Source organism: Gouania willdenowi, chromosome 8 (assembly GCF_900634775.1).
Source record: "Gouania willdenowi chromosome 8, fGouWil2.1, whole genome shotgun sequence".
In the NCBI taxonomy this organism is placed as follows: domain Eukaryota; kingdom Metazoa; phylum Chordata; class Actinopteri; order Blenniiformes; family Gobiesocidae; genus Gouania; species Gouania willdenowi.
This window is the reverse complement of record NC_041051.1, coordinates 30,235,220-30,255,648: the sequence shown is the minus strand read 5'-3', so window position 1 is coordinate 30,255,648 and position 20,429 is coordinate 30,235,220. Positions and strand designations below refer to the sequence as shown.

The window sequence follows — 20,429 nt, the reverse complement described above, 5'->3', positions numbered from 1 at the left end:
GGAGGGGCCACAGGCAGCCAATGAGGAGCAGGAAAGGGTTACAAAGGAGGGAAAATCACCTGAGACTGAAGGACCAAATAAATAACATCAAACCTGCCCATCAGTGACACACGGGGTCAGAATCAGGTTTACGAGCATGTGAAGCGACCAGGATTGGGGTCAATTACATTTTTCAATTACAATTATGTCTTCAATTTGTATTTTGTTGACCTTTTTTATTTTTCAATAACTATTATCATTTTCCCCCTGAAAATGAATTACATTTACATTCTCAATTACTAAGGTAAATTACAATTAATCACAATTACTGATCCTTTAATAAATGAGCTCAAAAAATGTTTTTGTGTTAGCTTTCTGTTAGCATATCTTATGATAAGTCAGTTATGATCCATGTCTTAAGTCAGATGTAAAATACACTAAAAAATATCATCTAATTCATTATCCAGGAAAATATAGGTTTTATTATTATTTGCCTCGAAATATATTGCATTTTTGGAATGTACTAAGAGTAAAAAATACAATTTAAAGTTACTAATTCAGTTTCAAAACAGTCAGTTCAATTTCAAGTTGTTACTTTCAAAAACAAAATACCAACCATTCAAATTCAGTTTCTCGTGGCTCAAACCTGAGCAAATACGGATCATTTTAACACATTTAAACAGAGCTTTGAAAAGCTCCAAACAACAGGAAAAACCCTCAGTTTGGATTTTCAGGAAGAAACGAAGCGATTCAGTGACTCAATGAGTCATGAACCTTTATTAAATGTGGTCACGGTTCTTGTTTCATCAGTGTGACTCCTCTGACACCGTCTACACGTCACTTTTTATGGTTGTTTTTACTCTAACACATGCTGCAGTTGAAGTAAAAACCGTAAAAATCTGTCGCTGAACGACGCAAACCAAACTTTATAGGGAAACAAACCCTGTTTGAGGTTAAAATGAGCTAAAGAGAAGTGCTGTGAAGGCACCATTATTTAAAAAGAGTAACAAATCAAATGGTGTCGGTGTATTTGTAGGTCTAACACTAACACACACACACACACACCCTCCAAACTCACCGTCCCTGTACCAAACATGGCAGCGCAGAACGTAAAGTCCTGATTCTCCTGCAGGTTCAGGGTTCCAGGCTGTTCTCCACCTTTCTGACACGGTCCTATCTATCAGCCTGTTTGACTGGACTGTGCTTCCCACACGGCTCTGCTGGGACCAGTACAGTCTGACCTCATCGTAGCAGTCATGTGTTCTGGCACACGCCTAACGTTGGCCCAGGTTCATACATACAGACAGCAGGCGTCGCCCTGCGCGCTTTCCTTCATAGAAACATGGTTCATTCTTCTTCCTAGCACGATGTACAATTCATTTTGGTTCTGGCTGCAGATGGTTTGCTTTGATCCTCAGGGAGACGGGGATGAAAAATATGGACATTTTCCAAGATTTCGAAACTCCTGCATGCTTGAGGGCAGTGGTTCTCAAGCTTTTTTTTGGCTCAAGTACCCCCTTCCTCTGACTACAGCATTTTGCTCAGACTATTATGAAAAAACAACAATAGAGCATAAATATGGAATGAATGAGTGATAACACATTTTCTAAAAAATCTCATTTTGCAAATAAGTGGAAAGAAACAGTATTTAGTGCATCCAGTTTATATTTTATCATTTCCAGTCATCTCCTGCCTTGTGTGGGACCAAAACTGAACCTTGTATTATCAGTTCATGTTCTTATCAAGACAATTTCCATTATCATCATTATTATTATTATCATAATTTTCCACTTTCTCTTTCTCTCTGGTACCCCTGTGCCATCACATACCACCACTTGAGAAACACTGTTTTAGGGTGTATTCACACCGGTGGGCGGAGAGCAGGTGAGAATTTGATCACCTTGGTTCTGCTCTAAACAACCTCTGATCCAGTTCCATGAGCTAACCACTAGAAGGGCCCGTTACTGCTAGTCAGAAAAACACAAACCCAGAGATGAGGCTCTCAACAATGGGTCAAAGCGAGCGCTACAGAGGGCACAGAAACTTCTTCCTTCCCCGTTTGTTCTTTACCAACGTTCAACAATGGAGCAGCAACAAGTTGCCGTGCTTTTAGTGGTTTTAAAGCCCTGTTTTGCACCGTTGCTGACTCTACTGATCTCTCACCATCCTGTGTGCTCCACCACATCGCCGATACTTCCTGTGTTTGACCCTCTGCGGGAGCGGTTGCGTTTACAGCGCACCTGATCACTCTAGACTTCGATTGGAAACGCTCCTAGACCCACACACACAATCCCTCTAGACTTTGTTTGCATGTTCACACCGTCCAAACGAGGCGGACTATCCAAGCAAATGAATCCTAGAGTGTTTTAGGATCCGTCGGTATGAATACTACCTCAGATACTGCGCTGGTGCCTAACAGCTAATTGTAAAGACTAGCTCTCCGGGAGCATCGGCTCATTTACCAAATTATTCCAGTTTGATCTCTTTTCAGGGCCTTCAGATTGGTTTAAAGTTTTGTTAAATACCAAGAAAAAATAATGATGGACAATGATGGGGTTTGGATGATGTGTGGGACCTATAACTATATAATAATAGCAATTTTTAACTTTGCGACTCAATGATTTGTGTCTAAAATTTGAAGCAAAACCTTGAGATTTGTTCTGTAATGTCAACTTAAGCATTTCCACCACAGTTTTAAAGAAAGACACCCTCCTATCCTACCATTTTGGCTCAGAACAAGTAAAGTTGTGCTTTTATCTCCTGGCAGTTGTAGTCCAGTTTAAATCGATGTATAATGTGCACTTATTGATCAAACATTCAGACTAAATCTTTGTTCCTGTCTGTTTTTCTACATTGCTTCTGTCACAGCTCCAATAGCCACTGGATGCAGCCGTTAACCATTCAGTTAAGAAGGACATGATGCTTTTTTTAAGACAAACCTGTTTGTACACGCCTGCTTTCCTCAGAGGGACCGTTTCTGTGGACGACAGAAGAAAAGCACAAAGTTTAAAGAGCATTTCAAGGCTTTACATTACGATAATAAACAAGTAATAATAAACAAGTCAAGAACTGCTCCAGGAAAAATCCAGAAACAGAAAATTTGCACATTTACCAAAAGAATTGGACATTTTAAATAAAATATACACTTTATTTTAGTCTTCAAATGAGGACATGGGTTTCTCACTCCTAGATACATAAACATCCATGAGGATTTCTTCAATTTTTGCTGTATTTTCACACCTTGTTCCACGTTTGAACCCACATTGTGAAGGTTTATTTATGCCCGTGGCCTTCAGTGCTATCGTCCTCAGGCTTCGTAATAGCTCTTCATTGCTGTGGGTTTATGAGCTGTCCGCTCATCGTATATCACATCAGCGCATCTTCAGCTTAGGTTCAACACGTGAGTCGGTGGAGCGCGGGCGAGCGCCAGGACCGAGGACACTGGTCGGAGATGGACGCCTCGAGGACGAGGAGGCAGAGACATAAATAGAGACGACGGTCATTGTTTTTACTGCAAGCGTCTCCGTTAGAATCAGAGGAACTGAGAGTTAAATGCTTGACAGAGGTCGGTCAAGTAGAAAATAATCAGAAAAGTAAGTGAAGAGTGATGATTCAGATACTAATTAATTATTCTGTTTACACAGGCTGTGACACTAGACATCGGGCATAACCGGTGGCCATTGTAATTAAATTGTGCGGCCCAAAAAACAAAATACACATAATGGTCAACAAAAATGAAAAAAAAAATGCTCAGAATGACTTAAAAAACACACAGAATTTCAACAATTTTTAAGAAAAATTACAACAATGACACAAAAAATGCACAAAATGACTCAAAAACCACAGAAATTCAACAAAAATATCAAATTCATAAAATGACAACAAACACACACAAAATGACTCACACACACAATGTAAAAATAATAATAAATAAATAACAACAATGACACAGGCACAAAAAGACTTAAAAAAAACACATAGAATTTCAACAAAAATATCAAAAATTGACAAAAAATTCAAAAAATGACAACAATTACACAGAACTTGTACAAAACAACTCCAAAAACATGCAGAATTTCCAAAAAAATACAAAAGATTATGAGAAATTTCACAAAATGACAACAATGACACAAAACGACTCCGAAAACACACATAATTTCAACAGAAAATACTAAAATTGACAACAACACACAAAACACACAAAACACAGAATTTTAACAAAAATGACCAAATTCCCAAAATGATAACAAAACCACACAAAATGACTCCACAACATAAAAAATGTTGTGAAAACGACAACAAAAGGACAACACAAATACACAAAGTAACAACAAAAATACAAAATGCTTCCAAAAATTCCAAAATGGCTTCAGAAATACACAAAATGAATGCAAAAACATTCATTTCAACAAGATGACAGAAACATATCTAAATTTACAAAATGTCAACACAATGACGTTGACATTATTTTATAATGTTGCCTTTGAATCAGACAATGATTATTTCTGTGACCCCAGCTGTGATAAAGTTGCCCATCCCTGGTATACATAATATAAGTGATGATGTTTTATTGTGTCGACTGTTTTCATGTCATATTTAAAGTGACAAATGATTGACATCCTCAGCTACTGACAGCCGTCCGACGCCCTCAGAGAGCGTTCAGAAGCTGTGTTGGCGTGTCAGCTGTTGAGAAGCGTGGGCTCAGTCTGAGTCTGTCATCCAGCAGCATCGTTCTGCTCGTACCTCACACCCAAACCTTTCCAGTCAGAGGATCTGAATGTCTGCAGAAACTCCCACACTCCAGTGTTTGGGTCACATGGCAGCAGGAAGAAGAAAAGCATCTGCTATCGCACAGAGATACTGTATGTACAGTGAGAATGCAGCATAATGAGCCGCTCGTCTCCTCTAGGGCTGACCGCGATAATTACGCAGGGATTTTCTTCTGGGAAGTCTCCTGGAAATAAAGTCTGATTCATCCAAAGGAGCCTGAGCTTAGTATGCTAAGAAGATTAGAGCCCATGATGAATGATCGCTAACAGGATTAATCTGTTTTAACAGGATACATTCTGACAATCTAAGGCTGTGTCCACACACACACACACACACACACACACGCACACGCACACGCACACGCACACACACACACACACACACACACACACACACACACACACACACACACACACAGTTCCACATCTGTGAAGGAAAAGCAACTAAAACACAGCACGTACTTAAATTACAAACTGAAGGGGAGGAATGCATATTGTTGAGTATCGTTGCTGTGTCAAGGATTGAGTATTGTTACTAAGTCATAGTTTGAGTATTGTTGCAGAGTCATGATTTGAATACTGTTACTGAATCATGATTTGATTATTGTTGCTAAGTCGTGGTTTGAGTACTGCTGCTGAATCATGATTTGAATGTTGTTACCGAATCATGGTCTGAGTCATGTTGCTGAGCCGTGGTTTGAGTATTGTTGCTAAGTCATGTTTTGAGTATTGTTGCTGAGTCATGGTTTCAGTGTTGTTGCTGAGTTGTGATTTGAGTGTTGTTGCTGAGTCATGGTTTGAGTACTGTTGTTCAACCATAGTGTTTGGGTATTATTGCTGAGTCATGATTTGAATATTGTTGCTGACTAGTGGTTCTAGTATTGTTGCTGAGTTGTGGTTTGAGTGTTCTTGCCGAGTAATGGTTTGAGATTTGTTGTTGAGTCATGGTTTTAATATTGTTGCAAAGTCATGATTTGAGCATTGTTGCTGAGTCGTGGCTTGAGTATTGCTGGAGAGTCATGCTTTGAGATTTGTTGTTGAGTCATGGTTTGATTCTCGCTGCAACATGGTGTGAGTACTGTTGCTGAGTCGGGGTTTGAGTGTTGCTGCTGAGTCACCGTTTGAGTATTGTTGCAGAGTCATGCTTTGAGATTTGTTGCTGAGCCTTGGTTTGGGTGTTGCTACGACGTGGTTTGAGCATTGTTGCTAAGTCGTAGTGTTTGAGTACTGTTGCTGAGTCATGGTTTGAGTGTTGTATTAAAAAAAGGGAATACACAACAATCTAAATGTCTTAAATTAATCAATCCCAGTGATTCCCAATCCTCACACTCACCCCCTTCTGTCCTCTGAATGCTGAGTCATGATCTGATGCTGGTTCCCGTCTCACATTGTGTTCAGATTTAGGAAAAAGAGGCTGAGTCTCACCATATGGCAAAGAGCTGAGTTGTGCCAGCGGTCTCTGAGGGGCGTCTGCAGACGAACAAGGATGACGCCATGTTGTTTCTGCAATCACACAAACAAGGGACACATTCATTATTTAATGTGAGCTCAACACGCAGGGCAGTGGAACAGAGACATTTTAACTTTCAAAAAGGTATAAACACGTAAACAACATCTTCTTCCCATGACTCAACACTTTATTCATCCAAATCTCAGCGTTTCCGTTCCCTCTTTGAGGATACAACGCTGCCTCATTAAAGGACATTGTGATAAACACAGTTACACACACCATCACGTTAAAACACTCAGTAGCAGCTTTTTGAAGCTGAGCTCCAGAGGAATTGTTTGCAGCATCAGCAGCACACGGACTCCTGACTTAAAAATAACTCCTGGCTGAGATTGCACGTTTGTGCTCACTTTGTGTGTTTATGTGTTTGTGTGTGTATGTCGCCAAAAATATTCTCGCTGCCCGAGTTGTCGTTGATGCATTTTGTCTCAAGAGAAACTGCAACAATAAGAAAAAAAAGGCCTGGAATTGTGCCTTTGAGCACAAACACACATGTGTGTTAAAAATGCAAAAACAAAAACACAAACAATGACAAATAACACAATAAACATCAAGCAAAATATACAGAATGGCAGAGAAATTTACAAAACAACAATAAAAATACACAATTGACTACAAAAACACACAAAATGACTACAAAAATAGCAGAACATTATTCAAAACACCATCAGAAATACACAAAAATTACCGATACACAAAATGACTCCAAAAACTGACAAATACACATTAAACATCAATCAAAAAACTAAAAATGGCTGAAAAATATACAAAGAACCAATAAAAAAAACAAAAATTGACTCCAAAAATATACAAAATGACAAAAAAAAAACACAAAAATACACAAAAACCTTTGTTCTTTCCTGTATTAATGTGCTGATTGGTCATTATTTTAAATTCAATCAGATTTTTTGTGTTGAATGCTGTGATAAAAGTTGCTCATATCTGTGTAGTGTATGTATCTGAGCACTGAAAGCCTATGTAATGTGTCTATATTTTTTGATAAAGTTCCAAAGCGGCGGTCTATACCTGCTCTGAGAAATGCGCTCATGGAGGACATGCACGTTTGCCATAATCAGATTAAAGTGGATCGAATCTGCAGGTTTTCAAATGAAAGCTTAGCTGCTGCTGCTGAGAGGCTGAGATGGTGAGGAATGATAAGCAGTCCTTATAGTTCTCAAACACTAACCCAGATTTAAACACTGATTGCTTTGATTCTTTGTTAGATTCTCTCTGGTTTTTTCATCCTCACTCCTTTCTGTCAGGATGGGTGTGTGTGTGTGTGTGTGTGTGTGCGTGTGTGTGTGTGTGGGGGGGGGGAGTCCATGTTTATTACAAACGCAAAAGCGTAATAAACAGCCTAACTAAATACAAATGAAAATGTCTACAAGAGGGAAAAAAGACCAAGGAAACCAGGAAACCCCAAAAACTTGAAAACAAACAAAACATAACCCAGGAACCCCAGAAAACTAAAAACCAATTCACCATTTTTCCTTTTTTCTTCTTGGGACAAAATCACCAAAAATATAAAATACTTTATATGTCAGGTTATTGCTATGATACAAAGAGCATTAACAAGCATTCGCATTAGCATAATTTAGCATTAGCTTTAACAAGCAGTAGTATTAGAATTAGCATTAGCATTAGCCTCGCATTAGCCTCGCATTAGCCTCGCATTAGCATAGCATTATCTTAGCATTAACATAGCATTAGCATTAACCTAGTTTTGACATTAGCATGAACCTAATATTAGCATTCACCTAGCATTAACCAAGCATTAGCATTAATCTGACATTACTATTCGCCTAGCATTAGCACTAACCTAGAATTAACCTAGCAATAGCATTAACCTAGCATTAGTATTCACCTTGCATTAATATTCACCTCGCATTAACACTAGCCTAGTAATAGCATTAATCTAACAACAGCAATAGCCTAACATCAGCATTAACCTAGCAATAGCATTAACCAAGCATTAGAACTAAACTAGCATGAGCACTAACTTAGCATTAACCAAGCAATAGCATTGACTTAGCAAGAACTTAACATTAGCAATAAGGTTGAAAAAGTATTTAGTTTGATCTATTGTTATGCTTTTATTGCGTAAACCACAGCAGGAATGATTAAATATTGCATCAGATGTCAACTTTAATGCAGAAACATTTGAACCAATCAGAAGCTGAGTTAGTGTGTGGGTGATTCATGAAGTCTTTACCTTTACTGGAGCTGTTGACGTAATACTTGAGTCCCTGGGGCGACGTATAGCTCCTCCATCCCAGAGGAAGAGGCCGTCCATCACTTTCCTCTCCTGCTATTGAAGAACTCCTAGTTGTGTGAGACTCCTACCACAAACAAGACAACAAACCATACCAGTCCATGACTACGGCACAGTACAGTGTGTCCACAGCTAGGACACACAGCAAAGTGTGTCCATGACTACGACACACAGCAAAGTGTGTCCATGACGACACACAGCAAAGTGTGTCCATGACTACGACACACAGCAAAGTGTGTCCATGACTACGACACACAGCAAAGTGTGTCCATGACGACACACAGCAAAGTGTGTCCATGACTACGACACACAGCAAAGTGTGTCCATGACTACGACACACAGCAAAGTGTGTCCATGACTACGACACACAGCAAAGTGTGTCCATGACTACGACACACAGCAAAGTGTGTCCATGACTACGACACACAGCAAAGTGTGTCCATGACGACACACAGCAAAGTGTGTCCATGACTACGACACACAGCAAAGTGTGTCCATGACGACACACAGCAAAGTGTGTCCATGACGACACACAGCAAAGTGTGTCCATAACTACGACACACAGCAAAGTGTGTCCATGACGACACACAGCAAAGTGTGTCCATGACTACGACACACAGCAAAGTGTGTCCATGACGACACACAGCAAAGTGTGTCCATGACTACGACACACAGCAAAGTGTGTCCATGACTACGACACACAGCAAAGTGTGTCCATGACTACGACACACAGCAAAGTGTGTCCATGATGACACACAGCAAAGTGTGTCCATGACTACGACACAGCAAAGCGCATTCATACAAAATCCTTCAATTTTTCTCAATTTATGACGCATTATTTCCCTTAATTAAATAGAAGTTGGTAGAAAATCTAGGAAATTTAAAGTGAAGACCCTGTTGGGACTGATATCTATCAGTTATTGCTTGGATATGGTCGATTTCTTACATATTTTGTATTTATGTACTGTATATGTAGAAGTGAAAACTATGGCACAATAATGTTGAAATTACTTGTTTTCTTGCATCTAAACTGTGGCCCACTTGAGATCAAACTGCTCCGTATTTGGCCCCTGAACTAAAATGAGTTTAGGTTTCGGGTTAGGTTAGGGTTAGGTTTAAGTTTTGTGCTTCTTAATTCCTTTAGAAGAGACCGAGAGTCACTCCATCAATCGTATCATCCTGAAATCCTCGTTCTGCCTTTCAGCACTTCTCTCTGAGCATTGGTTATAAATATATACTCAGTGAAATATGATGCAGTGAATGGAAAAATGCTGATAAATAGTTGCTCTGGTTGTTATCAGCGATATCCAGGAGCCTTTGGTTCAGTCTGCAGTCTGAGCTCAGAGGCCCATCGAACCACCGCAGTGTGCTTTACAAGCTACGCGCCGCCTTTAATCTGCAGGGATCGCAGGCTGTTCATTTTCCGATGCAGCAGCCCGTGGCTCGCTCACATCTGCCTCCTGTTTTAATCAGAGCTGCCGCTGAAGTTAAAGGAGACGCTTTCTGAGGGAGGAGCGGGCGGAGGCAATCCCACTGATTTATAAATGGTGAAATGATCACCAGGAGACGCATCAAGCTCCTTTGTTCACATCAGCAGCAATGCAGAGTCGATGGATGAGCATCATTAAAGAGACGTACACACTATTTCCTGATGTTTGCTGAGAGAGTGGCTGATTGGCCCCAGTCTGCAAAGGCTGCTGCAAAGGAAAGATAACAGACAGACAACTTACAAAGTCACTCAGCCTCACTTTGTTTCTGCGGCATCATCATCATCATCATCATCATCATCATCATCATCATCATCATCACCCAACAACTGGCCTCAAGTGACACGTTTACTAATTATTTCAGCCATTGGACATAAACCAATGACTGTATGATCACCTGTGCAGGTTTTCACCCTCCACTGGTCGTAGGACTGGGCGATAGGGATGAAAACTCATATCTTGATATTTTTTTCTCAAAATGGCAATATAAATCTCAATATTTTTAACTCACACAGGCACATTTATTAACACACAGCTGTACAATACTGTATGTGCCAGGGGACAGCATGTGTGAGTGAGTTCTGTAGTGTGGCTTGTTTAGGGGAAGGTCTGGGTTAGGACGCACTCATAAAACCATCTAACTGTGTTTTTCATGCTGTTCTGAGAAGTAGTGAAAGTGGTGACAAGTATTTTAATACAAAATAAGCAATAAAATTAAAATATATCAATATTTTTATATATCGCCAAATAAATTTATATATCGCCAAAATGAAGAAGTCAATTAATCTTGAATATTGATATATTGCCCAGCCCTAAGTGGCCTTAATGAAGATGATAGCAACAAGGAATCAATCAATCAATCAATCAATCTTTATTTGTATAGCGCCAAATCATAACCAATGGTATCTCAAGACACTTTACAGTAGAGCAGTCTTAAGGATGGACTCTTCATTTTATGGATACACACATATGCATATATACGTATATACACATACATATGTATCCCACACCCAACATGAATTCATCATGGCGGCAAGGAAAACCTTCTGTTAAGCAGCAGGAACCTTGTGTGGATCCCATTCCTATGATGAACAGCCATCCACGTTATGCTGTGTTGGGTGTGTGCAGAGGAAAGGGTGGAGACAGAGTTGTTGAGACTCTGTAACTCCACACTAAGGATCCCACGGACCTGCAAGACAAAAGCCAGAAGGAGTACAGGAGCAAACACACAAGGGAAGAAGCAGACATAGAGGGAGTGTTAGAGAGAGGAATGGGACCCTCTCTGGTCCCTCTCTAACCTAAATGACCTCTCTCTTAACGCCCTCTCCAACCTCTCTCCAACCGAGCATGCCAGACCCGCCCACCGGCAGTCTATGCCTATTGCATCTTAACTATGAGCTCTGAGCTGGTTCCTAACTAAAAGCTTTACCAAAGAGGAATGTTTTGAGCCTAACCTTAAAGGTAGAGAGGGTGTCTGCCCCCCGAACCGTGGTTGGTAGATGGTTCCAGAGAAGTGGGGCCTGATAACTGAAAGCTCTTCCTCCTATACTACTTTTAGAGATGAATGGAACAACGAGTAGTCCAGCATTTTGAGAGCGTAGTGTTCTGGGGGGATTGTATGGCACTACAAGCTCCTTGAGATAGACTGGTGCCTGTCCATTTAGGGCTTTATAAGTGAGAAGAAGAATCTTGAATTTTATTCTATATTTTATGGGAAGCCAATGCAGAGAGGCTAATACAGGAGTAATGTGATCTCTTCTCCTAGTTTTAGTCAGTACACGTGCTGCAGCATTTTGAACCAGCTGAAGTGTCTTAAGCGACTTGCTCGGGCAGCCTGCTAAAAGAGAATTACAATAATCCAGTCTAGAGGTAACAAAAGCATGGACTAGTTTTTCGGCGTTGCCCTGAGACAGGATAGATCTGATTTTAGCAATGTTACGGAGATGAAAGAAGGCAGTTCTTGAAGTTTGTTTTATGTGAGAGTTGAAGGATAAGTCCTGATCAAATAGAACCCCAAGGTTTCTAACAGTTGTGCTTCGTGCCAGAGTAATGCCATCTAGGGCAGTTAGGCTAGCATAGGTTTCTCTAAGGTGTCATGGGCCCAGTACAATGACCTCAGTCTTGTCTGAGTTAAGAAAATTTTGGTCCATCCAGGCCCTAATGTCCTTTAGACAGGCCTCAAGTTTAGATAGCTGATTTGTTTCACCTGGCTTCATTGATACATACAGTTGGGTATCATCAGCATAGCAGTGAAAGTTAACAGAGTATTTTCTCATAACATTACCAAAGGGGAGCATATAGATACAGAAGAGGATTGGACCTAGCACAGAGCCCTGAGGAACCCCGTAGCTTACTTTAGTGTACACAGAAGACTTATTATTCACGTGTACAAACTGGTACCTATCAGATAGGTAGGACTTAAACCAGTTTAGGGCAGTCCCTGTGATTCCAAGTAATTTCTCTAATCTCTCTAGTAGAATATAGTGATCTATAGTGTCAAAAGCTGCACTAAGATCTAATAAAACCAGCACTGAGAGTCGTCCTTCATCTGAAGCCCAGAGTAGATCATTAGTTACTTTAACTAAAGCAGTCTCTGTGCTGTGTTGAGCTCTAAAACCTGACTGGAAGTCCTCGAACAGGTTGTTGTTTTGAAGGAAGTCACAGAGCTGAGCCGCCACAACTTTCTCAAGAATCTTTGAAATAAAAGGAAGATTAGATATAGGCCTGTAGTTTGCTAAAGTGCTGGAATCAAGAGTAGGTTTTTTGAGAAGGGGTTTGATTACAGCTACTTTAAAGGACTGTGGCACGTAGCCTATTGATAGGGATATATTTATTGTCTCCAACAAAGATGGGCAGACTAGGGGAATAACTTCTTTAAACAGCTTAGTTGGGATCGGATCTGAAAGGCAGGTCGATGGTTTGGAGGATGAAATAATAGAGTTAAGTTCCTGAAGTCCTATATGTGTGAAACAGTTTAGGTTAGGCCTATTTACATTTAATGGTACAGCAGGCCCAGGTGAAGGCAGGTAGTGGCTAATTTTATCTCTAATCTTATGAATTTTATCGTTAAAAAATGTCATAAAGTCCTCACAGCTGAGGGCTAGAGGAATCATGGGCTCAATAGAGCTCTGACTTTGTGTTAGCCTGGCTACAGTGCTGAAAAGGTACCTCGGATTATTTTTATTTTCTTCAATTAGTGAGGAATAGTATGTAGATCGACTATGTCGTAAGGCTGTCATGTATTTACTATGGCTTTCTTGCCAGAGTATTCGTGACTCCTCTGTTTTATTGGAGCGCCACATTCTCTCTAATTTATGGGTTGTTTGGAATGGTGATCACAAATGTATAACTGACGATTATGAATTGATTATAAATTTTCCAAAGATTCATTAATGAGAATTTTAAAATTGTAATACAAACCAGTTGAATTCTCCTCCTAATTTGAATATTTCAGTTACACTATACATTATTGAATGTGCTGTGAGATGTTACTCAAAATAGACGTTAGATATTTCAACTGGTGATGTTAAATTAAAAATCAATAATCAGTAGGGGTGTAAAAATTCATTTTAACAATGATTTGAATCACGCTTTTGTAAATAGGGCTCTTGTTTTGGAGTTGCCCGGAGGTTTTGTCAGTAGGACAATGAAGGGTCTCCGAGAATCTCCCAAATGTCGGCATAAAATGCGTTTCTGAGAGTTTTCTGGATCAAATGAGCACATGTTGATATTCTACTTGGTCACTTTCTCAACAGAGATATTTAGCCTCAGTGTGATTCAGGTTTTTGTTGTTGTAGATTCCAAATGCATCTTGGGAAACTTCGAAGTATACTTCAGTGGGAATGCTCATCATCCTAATAATACTTATATATAGTATATAGTAGACAGTATACAGTATATACTCATTGAGTTTGTATAGTACATAACACAGAGTACGCCATTTCAAACTCAGCCTCATTATTAATTGTAGGCTGTTGCTATTGGTCCAGACCTGGACCTCAGACAAACCTGACTATACTTCCTGTGTGCATGTGGTTGCATGAGCAATAAGCTGAATGCCTGTAGTTCCGTCACTGACAGACCTGTGTCCTTCTAGCTATAGTTCAGTCAGTTTTATTTTAGCCCTAACCCTAACCCAAGAAATACCCTAAAATTATTAATTTTTTTGTATATGTATTCATAAAGGTGGACTTTGCCGTTTTAAATCTGTTAAAAAAAAAAATGTCAGAAGTGAGATTTGACACCACACCGGATTCAAACACATACCAGCGGACGTAAAAATCTTTGAGTCTAGCGCCTCAGACCACTCGGGCAGTGACGGAACTGCGCATGTGCACAGGAAGTGCCAGAACTATAGTCAGGTTTGTCTGAGGTCTGGGTCCAGAACTATAGACACTTTGTACATTGTTTTGTAAATGATACAGCGCCACCTATGGAGGCGGAGTTTGGTTTTCTCTCCTGTGTATTTACTCAGACACAACGAGAGCTCCTGGCTTAATCCACTTGTTAGCATAGCTTCATATCTGTGTGTAAATACTATAAACACACTGACTGGGAGCAGCTTCACACTGAGAACTGATCTCCAGGCGTGAAAACCGTCGACAAAAAGAAGAGATAACACGTTTTGGTGAAATCTGCCATATAAGGGAATCAAAGAGCTGCAGTGTTGCTACTGAACTCGTATCATCAGATCTTTATCGGACTCACTTCTCCTCACTTGTCCTCTGGCTGCAAAGGAGGATGTCACACACACACTCTCACAGATCTTCAGATATCCAATCCCACAATGGTCAACAGTGCTGCTCTCAGAGTTACGCTACAACCAGAATCTACTGATCGATGGGAAATAACAGGAATAAATGGGAATTTTCCTAATTTGAAGGCTTAAGTTATAGGTTGTCAAAAATCCATGATGGCCACCATGTGGATTTTGGAGAAATGCTAAAGGTTGCACAAGTAGCAATGAAGCTAATTTTACTCTCCTACTATGGTAGTTTACAGTAGTTAACATTGGAGGGTGTGGTATGGGAAGTGTGTGGGTGGCTCCTAAAAAAAAAATGTAAGTTTCACAATCAAACCTCTTTTTTAAAAAACGTTAGCAGTGAAACAACCAGACTTTTTCTACATGGTTGGATTCAGAGCCTGAAGCAGCAAATAGCAATTATAGAATGTACAATCCACTCAGAATGATGACTCAGCGAACAGAAGCACAGAGGGAAACTAGTAAGCTGCAAATATGGTTTGACCCAGAAAACATTCTAACAAACGGTTTCTCAGTAGTTTACAGTAGTATGAGAAGTACTTAAAAACATAGTTTACTAAAGTTTGACTTCATTGTCAAAATGGTGACCATTATTACATTAAACTCCTAAAAGTGTGCAGCAGATTTCAGACATGGTGAAATGTCGCCCCCTGTGGTTACAGAATCTGATGAGTCACAGATTTCGGAAACATGAAACTGCAGCTTAAGTTTACAACTTTTAATAAAATAAAAATAAATCCATCTAAAGGTCGAGTCATCCGTAGTAATCTGTAGTTTGCTCGTACCCATTGAAAAGCCATCACTAAATGTGTATAGATCGTAAATAAGATGAGACACAAAAGACAAATAAAATCTCCTCCTACCATGTTAAGAACTCGCCTGTCCTCCAGTTTTCAGAAACACCAATGAAGAGACTGAGCAGATGATAAGATCTATGTATGAGCTCAGTACTCTGGGAACAGAAACACTGTCTGTCTGTCTGTCTGTCGGTCAGTTAAAGTATGAAAGTATGGGCCGATTCCTCCCACTCAAACCAACAAAAGGCCCAGCAGAGACACAAGCTCTTAACACGTGGAGAACACAAAGAGACGCAGTGTTAGTGAAGCTGAGGACAACACAAGGACTTCCTCTGTTTCTGCTCTTCATCACACTCGGATCATTCACTTTCACTTCCTGTTTCACAGACGACGCCTTGCACAATTAACTGTTGGGTGTTGACTACGGGGAACATCAGTTTTGTATTTATATATTTATATTATTTAACTGGTATGTCTTAACTTCCCATTTACTTCTGATTGGCTCATTTAATCATATGTCCCGCCTTTACCTCAAAATTAGCCACAGACGGATGGACCAGCCCACTACATTATCAGTGACATCATGTAGAATCTGTTATTAAGTCAGTGATGCTCAACATGTGGCTCTTTATGTCTTAATTTGAATTATTATTCCCCCAGAAAACCTTAAAAGAGGGAAACTTTTAACCCCTTTTACCTATTTTCTTTGGTAATTTTGCAACTTCCTTTGTCTCATTTTTGGCCCTTTTCAAAAAGTTTTGAAACTTTTTTCAGACTTTAGCTACCTTTGACAAATAAAAATCAAATTATCCCTATTTTTTGTAGATTTTCAAGGGTTGTTTTATCCAATTTTTGTCCTTTCTTTAATTTTTTTTGGGCACTTTTCATCCCAATAAGCTAACTTTTGCCCAATAATTAAAACTTGTTTCCCTTTCCCCTACATTTTGCCTCTTTTGGTTCCACGTTTTTGCCCTTTTTCACCATTGTTAGCCATATTTTTCCCATTTAAGCTACCCTTTACCATTACAAACCACCTGGGTCCTCTTTTTTTGACTGCTTTTGGTCCATTTTAGTCACTTTTCACTCTTTTCTTGCCACTTTAGGACCATTTTTGGCCACCTGTTACCATGTCTGCCTCCAGCGAACCGGTCCGGCCCACTTCGGGTGGACGGCCCACTGGATCGGTGCCCGGAATGCCAGATGGCCTGTCCCCCCTGGCCACAGATTGGACAAAATTAGTTCTGGGAGCCCTTTCTCTAGTTATAATTATTTAATAGCTTCATTTCCTGATAATTCAGCCTCCAGCTTTAGCTTCTTCTCCTGTGACCTAAAAAGGATCCAAACAGAGCTCAAATAAACATTTAATGTGTAAATCCTGACCCAATCAAGCTTGTTTATGGTACTTTGAGACACTTTGATGCACGGATTAAAAGGTTTATATAATTCTGCTGGTGATTTCCTCTAAAGGTTGAAGAAGGAAGTCAGAAAAGCCTCTGATTATCACCTGATATCAAATGTGGAATCACAGGGAAACCAAGATGCAAGAAATATGAGGCTGTAGAGGAACTATAAGCAATGAAACGACTGATGAGTGCATTCAAAGTGATTTTACGAGGCTAAAAAATGCCTTCCTGGGACTTATGAGCTTCACAGTTTTGGTAAATGTTTAACCAGTGCACACAGAACTTTTAAGAACACGTGACTTATATCAGAAATGGGCAACTGTTAAGACATTGGAGGCACAAAAAGCATTAGCACAGGATTTTTGTATATTATTGTACTTGTTTGATGTACAGTATATTTGTTTTTCTGTAATGTATGTTTTTTGTAGTTATTTTGTGTATTTGTATCATAGTTTGTGTGTCGTTGAACTTGTATGTTTTTGGAATCATTTTAGTGTTTTGTCATATTGTGTTTTTGGGGTCTTTTATGTATTTTTCTGTACTGTATTTTTTTTTGGGTTATTATGTGTATTTTTATTTGAGTTTTGTGTGTTATTGTAGTCATTATGTGGGTTTTTGTTGCCATTTTCTATGTTTATGGAGTCATTTTAGTCTACTTTTGTTGTTGTTTTTTTATTGTCATTTTGTCTATTTTCCTATAAATAAATGAAGGTGGTTTGTATCTTTTTAATGTCATTTTGTGTGTTTTTTAAGTCATTTTGTGCATTTAATTTAGGGGCCTTATTATATGACTTCCACGATCACACTTTTTTCATGTTTTTTGTGGTAATTGAGGAAATGTAGTACTTTTGGTTGCCACACACACACGCACGCACGCACGCACGCACGCACGCACGCACGCACGCACGCACGCACGCACGCACGCACGCACGCACGCACGCACGCACGCACGCACGCACGCACGCACGCACGCACGCACGCACGCACACACACACACACACACACACACACACACACACACACACACACACACACACACACACACACACACACACACACACACACACACACACACACACACACACACACACACACACACACACACACACACACAAACCATGTGTTCCCTTCGAGCTTTAAAGGCCTTGATTTTCCTGCAGCAGCTGCCGGTTCTGAAAGTTTCCAAACTAAACAAGCCTATCCTCTTTAAATCCACCTCTACAGGTCGTGTGGCTGCTGACATCCAGACTAAGATGACCTGGCGCTGCTTTATGCACTGAAAATAGCCGTCAAAGAGCCTCGGAGCATGCTGTGTAATCAGAGGGAATGTTCAGCTCAGCTCACATCACAGAGCTGTGCAAAGCCACCAGGCCTTTCTCATTTACAGCACCCGGAGGGAAACAAAGTGTGAGCTTTCATCATTACAGGATAAAGTGGGAGGAAGTACAAGTCTCTCTACACCACCCCTGTATTTTAGTTCACACACAAGTTATTCTTTGTCAAATCCAGCAAGTTCATTTTGTCTTCTTTTTTGAAATATTGTGTCAAGGTTTTCATTTCTTCATACAACTTTTTTCAGGAAATCTGCTTTGAAATGTACTTTTGATCTCTTGACGCGCTTCGACTGCCAACTGTCAGTCTTCCTCAGAGGAATCTACTGATTGCTTTGATGTATCCTTATGAGGTTATTTTTGAAGGAAAGCATCAAAGCATCTACTGATCGCTTTCATGTGTCCTTATGAGTTTAAATATTTCTAATAGAGTAAAAAGAACCACGGAGATGTTTCCAAATATAGTTTTACTTTATGTACATTTAGGATTATATCACTAAGATTTGAGTCTAAAGAAAGAAAACAAAAAAGGAGATACACAAAAATACAGTTGGTTCACATCTTGTGTTGAAGTTTTCAATGATATAGTATTGATCTAAAAAAAAAAAAAAGCCCAGTTTTGTAGACAAAATCCCAGGTTTCTTAATTAAAACAGACAACAAACCATTGACCCCTAACCCTAAATGTAGTACAATGTTTGTCATTTTTAATTTCTTTTATGTGATGCTTGGTCTCTGTCTGTTGGTGTTTTACCCGAAAAGACAACAATCTTCTTGATACCAATCAATAGTTACTTAACCATAGGAACTATATTGTTTTAATGACATTGGCCACTTGAAACTTCCCGAGAATGCAACGCAAGTGTAGATATTCAATATCTGGTAAGCCACTGTTGTCCTTTATAAATCAAAACTAATATATCCATAGACCCTCTCCTTGGACTTATTTTTGGGTCCCAATTGAAATCTCTCTCCATGGAAACAATACTTTCATTGCAATCCCGACACTGGATGTATTCCACAAATAAACGTCTTTGCAAATAAGAATATTTATTCAACTTCAACTTTTTTGTTATCTTGAAAAAAACAGAACGTATAAATTTTTTAACGTCATGGGAAAAACCGATACCAATGTCGACCGATATGACATTGTATGGCAACATTCTGCCAATAATATTGTTGATCTCTTAACATGAGGACAGAAAGTTCACAGAATGTGACTAAAGCTACACATCAGGCTCTGAGGCTAACTTTCTAATTCCTCCTGGAATCTTTCAAATTTTTTAATCTCGATACCTACTTTTGATACCCAGTCCGTCGACCGGAAGAAGTAGCCGGCAAACACCAACGAAGAAGAATCCACAACTCGCTCAGTGCAACACTTAAAATAAATATTATATGATGCACAGGAGGGTGCACGACAAACATGATAATTGTAATTCATATACACGTTTATATACATTGTACAATGAATCAGAAATCATAAAATGTAGCCAGAAAAGCAAACTTCTTTTTTTCTGAGATAGAAAAGTAGAAAAACATCTTATTTTCTGTATTGTGTTGCCATGATGGAGCCTGGTCGACCCCTGGACCAACCTATGACAGTTCTATGTGAAGTTTGCATGTTCTCCCTGTTCTTGCGTTACCTATGGGTTTCCCTGTCATCACAAACATGCACTTTAGGGATCAACCCTTCCACAAACTAAATAACTTTAAGATACAAAAAAAAAAAGTGTGCAGCACAGTGTGTTTATTTTGTGTAGTTTTCTTCATTCCTAGTTTTTCATATATGCTGTTGCTGATAATCTGTAGGATTTGATCAAATGTTCGTTGTTTTTTAACACGACTATTTCTGGCGCCTGAGGCTAAATATAAATGAGATTTGTGCTGGTTGGGGATGATGTGTAAAGGGAGAGGGCTTCACACCAAGGACAGTGGTGGGATATAAAACAGGGCGTCCTCTGAGTACCCATCCCTCAGTTCACTGAGGCAAGACAAGATTCTTCCTAATTCAACTCTACAGCTTGTATTTCTTCTATCAAAGGTGAGTCAAATCCCTCGATGGATCTTGAGTGAAGAATGTGCTGTAAATGATGGAGGTTTTTTTGACTCAGGAAGATAAA

The 20,429-nt window shown here is 39.6% G+C and overlaps 1 protein-coding gene across 4 annotated transcripts in view; it reads right to left on the bottom strand.

Moving 5' to 3' along the window:
* Nucleotides 1-15,849, bottom strand: part of gas7a (growth arrest-specific 7a) — a 43,065-nt gene extending 27,216 nt beyond the window's left edge. The window contains exons 1-4 of one of the 4 annotated variants that reach the window (XM_028454350.1): nt 15,640-15,849; nt 8,468-8,594; nt 6,174-6,251; nt 2,919-2,956 (exon numbers count right to left, since the gene is read on the bottom strand). In XM_028454350.1, the coding sequence (XP_028310151.1) occupies nt 2,919-2,956; nt 6,174-6,251; nt 8,468-8,594; nt 15,640-15,642 (246 nt within the window). In that variant the 5' untranslated portion in view covers nt 15,643-15,849. Of the gene's footprint in view, nt 1-1,057; nt 1,505-2,918; nt 2,957-6,173; nt 6,252-8,467; nt 8,595-15,639 lie in introns of those variants that run through there. The other 3 variants (XM_028454354.1, XM_028454352.1, XM_028454351.1) reach the window with 3 other exon arrangements.
* Nucleotides 15,850-20,429: the final 4,580 nt, after the last annotated feature.